The 8,802-nt window shown below is 27.4% G+C and overlaps 1 protein-coding gene across 2 annotated transcripts; it reads left to right on the top strand.

Annotated features, from left to right (window-relative positions):
* The first annotated feature begins 5,148 nt into the window (after positions 1-5,148).
* On the top strand, positions 5,149-8,374 carry LOC120087348 (transcription factor bHLH62). Of its 2 annotated transcripts, XM_039044337.1 has the most exons (8): positions 5,151-6,028; positions 6,120-6,341; positions 6,448-6,513; positions 6,664-6,732; positions 6,840-6,914; positions 7,302-7,499; positions 7,756-7,858; positions 7,979-8,374. In XM_039044337.1, the coding sequence occupies exons 1-8, from the start codon at positions 5,330-5,332 to the stop codon at positions 8,005-8,007; spliced, it is 1,461 nt and encodes a 486-aa protein (XP_038900265.1). In that variant the 5' UTR covers positions 5,151-5,329; the 3' UTR covers positions 8,008-8,374. The 2 variants fall into 2 exon arrangements, with proteins under 2 accessions (XP_038900266.1, XP_038900265.1); XM_039044338.1 differs by lacking the exon at positions 6,840-6,914 and having other exon boundaries at positions 5,149-6,028.
* Positions 8,375-8,802: the final 428 nt, after the last annotated feature.

Here is an 8,802-nt window from a genome sequence, read left to right as displayed (position 1 = left end):
TTTTATTTTTGTTTTTGAAAATTAATCTCATTTCATTCATATTTCTTACAATAATTTATATATTTCTTAAGTGTAATGGTTGAATTATTAGTCAAATTTAAAAAATAAAAACTAATTTTTGAAAACTACTTTTTTTAGTTCTCAAATTTTTGTTTGATTTTTTAAATCATTGATGAAAAGTAGATAACAAAAAAAGAAATTTGGGGTTGAAGTAGTATCCATAAGATTAATTTTTAAAAACAAAAATAAAATAGTTATCAAATGGGACAAAAAGTTCTCGTTTAATAATCATTTCTTCTTTTTTTTTTTAGCTTTTTAAAATTAAACCTATTTTCTTACATTTTCTTACAATTGTTTGCATATTAGTACAATAGTTGAATTCTAAGCAAAATTCTAAAAATAAAAACATGTTTTTAAAAACTATGGCCCCATACATCATTTCATATTTTAGTTTTTTATTTTTTAACATTAAACCTATTTTACTCCATTTCTTATAATTATTTGCATCTTTCTTAAAATCGATGGTTGAATTATTATTCAAATTTTAAAAACATAAATAAGTTTTTAAAAGCTATTCTTTTTAGTTTTCAAATTTTGGCTTGAGTTTTTAAACCATTTGATAAAAAAATAGATAATAAATGAAGAAATTTGGGGGTAGAAGTAGTGTCTATAAGCTTAATTTTTAATGGTTACCAAAAAAGACATACTTTCATTAGTTTTCAAATTTTAACTTAGTTTTTGAAAATATAAATAAAATATAGATACCAAAGTAAGAAATCTAGAGATAGTAAAGATGTTTATAGACTTAATTTTTTTTTTAAAAAAAAAAAAACTAAATAATTTCTAAACGAAACCTGAAATTTCGATTGTGAAATTTTTTTCGTATTTAAAATTTAAAAACATAAAAGGTGTAAATTTTTTCCAAAATAAAATGAAATAAAAGTTATAATACCAACAAAACGTGGATGTGAACAAAATATCATGTCAAAAAAAGATGTTAGATGTATTTGATAAGGATCAAAACTTTAATTATGAAGAAACAATACTAGGAACATATATATATATATTCATAATTAATTAATTCATTAATTATTAAGATTTAAGAGGGACCATATAGCCCCATTCCACCTAGCTGCTCCACTACCTAGAGATAATAACTACTCTAAGAATATTTGAACAAATTAAATATGTTTAATTATTACATAAATAATAATCATGGAAAATTAATCATTCCCCTCTATTATATTTTTCTCTCATCTATCTGATAACTAAAATAAATAAAATTATGATTACAATTATAATTTCCTAAAAAAATTAATTTTCTTTTCCTCTTTGTACTCTCAAATTTATGTCATAATAGTCGAACTATTTTTTTAGAAAAAACAAAACCATGAGGTCAATTGATGGAAGGTTATGTACATAAATATGTTGAAAAGTTACCATTATAGAGAAATACAAACAAAATTCTATCTCTCACCGTGATTAATATCGAAAAATTAAAAGTTAGCGATTTCTTGATACCGAATCAACTGACATAGTGCTTGTACTATCGACCTCGAGATTTGAGGTTCAATTCTCTCACCCTATACTTTAATTACAATACCTTTAAAAATAAGTCAATTTATAACGTCACATCAATTTTCTATTGTATCAAATATTCTTCGCTAAAAGTTAATACAGTTGGAAATTAATAAACATAAGTAGATAAAAATAAAAAATAGGTTAAATTGTAAACTTGATATCTATGGTTTGGATTGGAGAAAGTTAAATTTTGATACTTAAAAAGGTCATATTACCTTGGAATTTATAATAAATTTATGATAATGTGAAAAGTGGATCCCATTTGATTATGTATGTTATTGTTTACCTGTGTTTCATAATCATATTGTAATGTGGATCTACTTTAAAGTCTGTAATCGAAGAATGCAATTCAATTGAGGCACGGAGGGTGATCAATCCGATTGCGTTTTCAAAATTACATGGGACCATGGTTTAAAATTTCCATCGAAATTTCAACATTTTGCATGGCTCGAAATTCTAATTCAAAAAATTCCGTTTTCCACCGATTTCAACGAGAAAATTTTGAGATTTCGAGAATATTTTGATTCCTCCCCATTTTGACAAAATTTCTAGATTTCGAGAAAATTTTGATTTTTTTTTTAATTATCTATGTTAGCTTAGTTCAAAATTTTCAATTTTATGATCTGAATACACTTAATTCTATAGTTTCACACACCAATGTTATTTTCCACAAAGGATTAAGTTTTTTTTTTGGGGCTACTTTTTCCAATTTCCAACTTTTCTCAATTTTTAATTTTACTTTCGACCAAAAACTTTCATTTCTAAAAGAATTGAATTTGAAAAAAACCACAAAATATAACCTATATTTTTTTAGCCCCATTCAAACATTTTTCATTAAATTTTCACATTATTTCATTTCAAAACTAAATTTATGTGAATTCTTTTTTCTTTTACCATCCAAAACTTTCATAATTTTCACATCATTTCACCTCCAAATATTTCTAAACTTTATACTATTTTGTAATTATTTTTCCATTTATTTTTTAAATTTATTCTCTCCAACATTTATAATAGACATCTAAATGTTGTCTTATTTTTATAGAAATTGTGATTAAAAATGGTAAATTATGGTCTAATTAAGCCACAATGAAAGTTTCATTGATTAATAATATCAATTTCCAGAATTTTTTCTGAAATTTCCATCGATATCGATAATTTCATAAAATCGGGACCTCAATATTTCCATCAACATCGATATTTCAAATCTTATATGGGACTTACTAGAGAATATCATTTTCGCTACTATTATTTTTATCATTATTGTTACTACTATAGTATGAAAAGTACAAATCTATCACGTTTACTCTTAGCGTTATCATTTGACCCTAAATAGTAACAGTAAATGTGACAAATTCATATTTTTCACATTATAATAATAAATAATATAGTAACAAAGTAATTCAATTAAGTTTATAATTGTGGATCATTATAATTGACTTACAATTATACCGATTTTCATTACAGATTAATAACATAGTCTAAATTTAATATATATCAAAGTTGGATTAAGATAAAGAAAAGTAGGTATTGGAGAGTAAAGAAAAACAAATTGAGAAAGAATAGAAACCCAAAAAAGTACAACTTAAGTTGTTTAAAAAATGTAGAATAACTTACAAACGACACAAGTTGGGGGAAGAATTTAGTATTTAGAAATTATAAGAAGAAAAAAGAAAAGGGGAAGACAAAGAGAAGAGTGATGAAAGAAAAAAGGGGGATGGACATGGACCTATTAACAAAGAGGTTTGGCGTCCGAGGCCCGGCAAAATCTCCCTCTTCCGTCTTCTTCGGAAACCCTATAGAAAAAACATATATATATATATATATTCAATTTTACAATTGAGTTATTTGCTCTAATTTAAATATTTGTTGTTATGTCTCCATATATTTGTCAAAATCAAGAGATATAGAAATTAGAGAATAAATTAATTTTACTAACTTGTACACGTTTTTACATTAAACTTTTAATTTCAGTTTAAACTTAATATTTAATGTAATTTCCTTGCTCCTTCTCTCATTTTAAGAAAATGTCAGGTTAAAATCTCTCTTCAAATTTATAAATTCAACTGATCAAAGTTGTGCATAAAATCAAATTTGATTAATACACGAGATTGATAATTAAAATTAGAGATGTACATATTTCTACAAGATAGACTCTAACGGATTGGGATTTCGCTGTTTAGGCGGAAAATGAGAGAGAGAGTAGGGAGAGTTTTTTCTCAAAAGCTAAACAAGAATTTGAACGAAAACAATTTGTGAGAAATTTAATTATTTATTTGTAATTAGGCGGAGCTAACACGTGTTTTTATATCCATTATATGAATTTTATAAAATTTCTATTAAACAAGTTTTAAATGAAAATGTATGTGAGGGTAAAATTGTAATTCATGTATAAGCTTTAAGGTAAATTATTACCATAATGGCACAACTACCATTTTAATCCTCCCATTTTGAAGTAAACATTTGGTTTTTGAATTTTGTAAATATACATTTTTAGTCATTAGATTAGACTGACATTAAGTTAGTTATGTCAAAAAGTCATTTGTAAAAAAATTTAACAGTTTTTTGGATTTGAGAAAATAAATTAAAATTAGATTGGTTATAATCAATTTTAAAAACACGTTAATTTAACCTTAATATCATCATAGTTTTTAGATTCTCCTAAAATTAGGTAGAATTTTTAATTAATATTTAATTTTCAATTTCATACTTAAAAAGAAGATTTATTTTGTATATTTATATATTTTTCACCTAATCAAAATTATTTTCTATTTTTCAAGAGTTAAATGCATCATTTTTTTTTAAAAAATATACCATATTCATTTTTTAAAAATAAATCTATTTTTATTTATATTTAAAAATTAATCTATAACAAACAAAATTTATCATACTAAACAATTGTTTAAAATTTTAAATTACAAAAAAAAAAAAAATTAAAAATGATTATAAATCTATTTTAGTTATTATATCTAAAATAAGATGTTTTTGTATTTATTTACCAAACACCTTAGCTTACTTTTTCAAGTTTAAGTTGAAATTTATCAAACACTATTTTACTTGTGTTTCGCAGTTGATTTTTGTAAAAGTACAACTGCTAACAATTATTTTAGAAACTACAACAATCCCAAACAGAGTCTAAGTACATTTGGTAATTGGTTTTCATATTCTCAAAATATAACTTTTTATTCCTCAAATTTTTAAGAATATGTTCAAAAAGGCATCTTAAGTAACTTTTTATTATTTTAAATTATCATATGATAAGTTTAGAAAACAATTTTAGACGCACAAGATAATTTTTTAAAATCATTTTCATAATTAAAAATAATAAAAAAAATTACTCGACTACCTTTCAAAACCTATTTTTAAAAACTCAAAAATATTCTTAAAAAAAGAGGTACATCTTAAAATTCAAAAATAAAACTGGGACACTAAAAGAGGTAATTTTTCCTATAAAATCGAGTAACAAAATTAAAATGATATCGACATGAATTTAATAATGATATATTAAAAGTTTAGATAAAAAAAGTCAAACAAAACAAAACAATCCCCTTTATTTCTCTTTCTTTAATTTCCCTATTTATCTTCTTCTCACTCTCCCAATTCATCCCCTTCTTCTTCCCCACTTTCCCCATTCTCTCTGTGTTCTTTGCTTTCTTATATAAACTTGGCTTTTTCATTCACTTTTAGCCTCCTCCAACCCCATCAATTCCCATTTCCTCAATTGGGTCAAACACAACAATTTTTCTTGTTAATGGACAACGAATTCTTCCTCAATCCTACTGGAATCTCTCAATCTCTTATGCATTTTGATTCCAATCCTTCCATGGCTACTTGGCACCACCAGTTTTCATCCGCCATGGATGTTCCACCTCAAGTTCCTGAGCTTAATCACTGTTCTTCTTCCTCTCACCAATCCCCACCGGATTGTTTTCTCAATCCCGTTCCCGATCAGAGCTTTCAATTTGATTCTGCTCTGAGTTCGATGGTTTCTTCTCCAGCGGCCTCGAATTCTAACCTAACGAATGAGAGCTTCGTGATCAGAGAATTGATCGGGAAATTAGGTGGAAATTCTGAGAGGAGGATCTTGGAATTGAATTCTTCTACTCCCGCATTGACTCCTTCTTCTTCGAGTGTGGCGGAATTTTCGTCGGATCCTGGATTTGCTGAACGAGCCGCTAGGTTTTCGTGTTTTGGAAGTAGGAGTTTCAATGGCCGTCAATTGACGAATGAATTCGGTAACTATAGATCTCGCCTCTCGATCGGTAATGAGAAATTAAGCCGAGTTTCGAGTAGTCCGTCGCTTAAAGCACTTGGATCTGAAACGAATTTGCAAGAACATAAGAAAAATTCCTCATCGCAAGAAGATGAATCGTCCCTTTCAAATCCAGACAAAACGATTTCGAATCCACGGAAGAGAAAAGCAATTACGAAACCCAAACTCAAAGAATCGGTAAAATTCCAACATCATCTCATCTACATCTGAAATTGTGTAATAATCCCCTGAAAAATTGAGTTTGGTTTTTGTTCCGCCATTGTTGCAGGTGGTTGAAGCTACTCCCGAGAAGGGAAGTCCGAAGAAATTGAAGGCAGTGGAATCAAAGGAAAACGTGAAAACGGAAGAGGATTTGAAGAAAAGCGATGAAAATTTAGGGGAAGAGAAGCAAACTAAGGCGAATTCAAAGCCTCCTGAAGCTCCTAAAGATTACATTCATGTTAGAGCAAGAAGAGGGCAAGCTACTGATAGCCATAGTCTTGCTGAAAGAGTGAGTGCGAACTAATTAATTTCTTTGCAGCTCAAATTTCAACACAAAATTGAAGATTATGGTGATAATATCTGATTCTGTAAATTTCTGTTTTCTGAATTTCAAGGTTAGAAGAGAAAAAATCAGTGAAAGAATGAAGCTTCTTCAAGATCTTGTACCAGGTTGCAACAAGGTTGGTCACATAACCCCAACTTTTTTTTGTTCTTGGAAGATATTATTAAATAAAAGAATGACAAAAAATGATAGAGGTTAATAGAAATTTATATCAATAATTCCATATTAATTTTCAGTGAAGAAAATTTGTTTTTGGTGAATTTTATAGGTTACTGGAAAAGCTTTGATGTTGGATGAGATTATCAACTATGTGCAGTCATTGCAACACCAAGTTGAGGTAATTAAAAAATGGCCCACTTTAACTTTATAGGGACATAATTGAAAGTTGTATAAAGTTTTAAGAATAAGAATTTTGTAAGTGAATGATTTTGAGTTGGGTTTCAGTTTCTGTCCATGAAGTTGGCTTCTGTGAATACAACCAGGGTGGATTTCAACATGGATTCTCTTATCTCAAAACAAGTAAATTTTTCTGCCCTTTTCTTTTCTCACTCACCAAAAAAAGGCAAGAAAGGAAAAAAAGCAAAAAAAGAAACCAAAAGATAAAAGAAAGAAAAAATTTTACAGATAGAAAAACTATTTACAGAAATAACAACAAAAGAAAAAATACTGATAGACTTAACTTCTATCAATCTCTATTTAGATTAAACTTCGTTATTTTGCGCAAATAATTTCCTTAGTTTCTATTTTTGAAAATTTTCCAAACAAAAAGGGCTTTACTTTTTCCTTTTCTTTTCTTTTCTCCTCACTTTTTCTTTCTTTACTCTTTAGTGAACTTCCATTTCACTTTATAATAATAATAATAATAATTTTTTTTGCTTTTAACAATTTTTTTTGGGGTTGATACAGATGTACCAATCAGGAACCAGTTTGACACATCCTCAAATTTCCCCCATAGATTCCTCAGCTTCAAGCTTTTATGGGCACCAAAATTCCTCTCTCCCAACCACCTCTCATTGCTCTGTGGACCCAATTGACTCTGTTTTATGCCAAAATCTTCCCATTCAACTCCCTCCTCTCAATTCCTTCCTTCAAAATCCCTCTCAGGTAATTTCTTATGCTCCAACGAGTTGTATATATAACAATCAGATTCAAAGTATTAGTAAATATAACATAATGTAAAAAAATTACAAAATTTAGTTCTGAGAGTCTATCAATAATAGATCATATGGTTAGTTGGAGCTTGTCATTGATAAATTTTGCTATATTTACATTTTTTTTAAATGTTGTTAGTGTTATCTGTTGCAATTAACTTTAAGACTTTCGTTATTGAATTAAATTTTTGATTTAATGTATGACACAGTATCCAAATTTTGGAGAAGATGAACTTCAAAACATTGTTCAAATGGGGTTCCTCCAAAATCAGACCCAAGAAATATCACTGCAATCCCACAACTTCAACTTAGGTAATCATACATTGTAATAACAATAATAATGATAACTTCAAGATGTTACTTATTATATTTAGTTTTGAAAATTGAAAATTGAAAATTGAAAATTGAAAGTGAAAATTTGTGATTATGCAGGCTCAGATCAAATGAAAATTGAACTCTAATCTCTTCCTTCAACACCATACACAAAGGCTGCTGTTGTAAATACAAGAGATTAATTTTCAAGCATTGATTAAAGAAGAAAAAATATATCTCATTTGTCCCATTTCTTAGGTCTAATTAAGGAGAGAGAAAATCAGCCTGTATTTTATTTTTATTTTTATTTTTTTAATCTCTGTTTTATATTTAATATTGTTGTATTTTTTTTCCTAATTTTGTGGGATGAGAGAGGAAAGTTTCTACTTTTCTTACAACTTTCCCCTGTAAAATCTCTAGAAGCAAGTCTGTCCCTTTTGGTGCAAAGTTGTACAGCACCACATTGTATGATAAAAGAAAAAAAAAGAGGCTAATTTGAGGGATTATTTTTTATAATTATTGTCTTTTTTTTTCCATTTTTAATTTATCAGCTTTTATTATCCATGGTGTTGGACATCTTGCCCTTTAATGTAAGAAAAAGAAAAAGAAAAAGAGAAAGAAAGATAATATAATTAAGAACAACAACTTTAGGAGTAAAAATAATAATTATAATAATAATCTTTTCCTCCTTTTAATGTTTGGTTGGGGTGATGTCAAATCAATTCTATTTTATGAAGTAATCAAATAGATTTGATTCTTACTTAATGTTGTAACCAGCTGTCTAAATGCACTCTGTCATTCAAAAAAATAAAAAAAAAAAATTTCAAAAAAGGAAGAAAGAATTTTTTTTTTTTTTTTTTAAAAAAAAGTCTAATTTGAATGATTAGAAGATATTGGCTATTGGGTTTGGTTTTCTTCCCCATGATTTCTGCCATATCTTTTGT

The sequence above is a fragment of the Benincasa hispida genome, chromosome 9, assembly GCF_009727055.1.
Source record: "Benincasa hispida cultivar B227 chromosome 9, ASM972705v1, whole genome shotgun sequence".
NCBI lineage: Eukaryota > Viridiplantae > Streptophyta > Magnoliopsida > Cucurbitales > Cucurbitaceae > Benincasa > Benincasa hispida.
The sequence above is the reverse complement of the archived record's forward strand: the minus strand, read 5'-3'. Positions and strand labels throughout refer to the sequence as shown.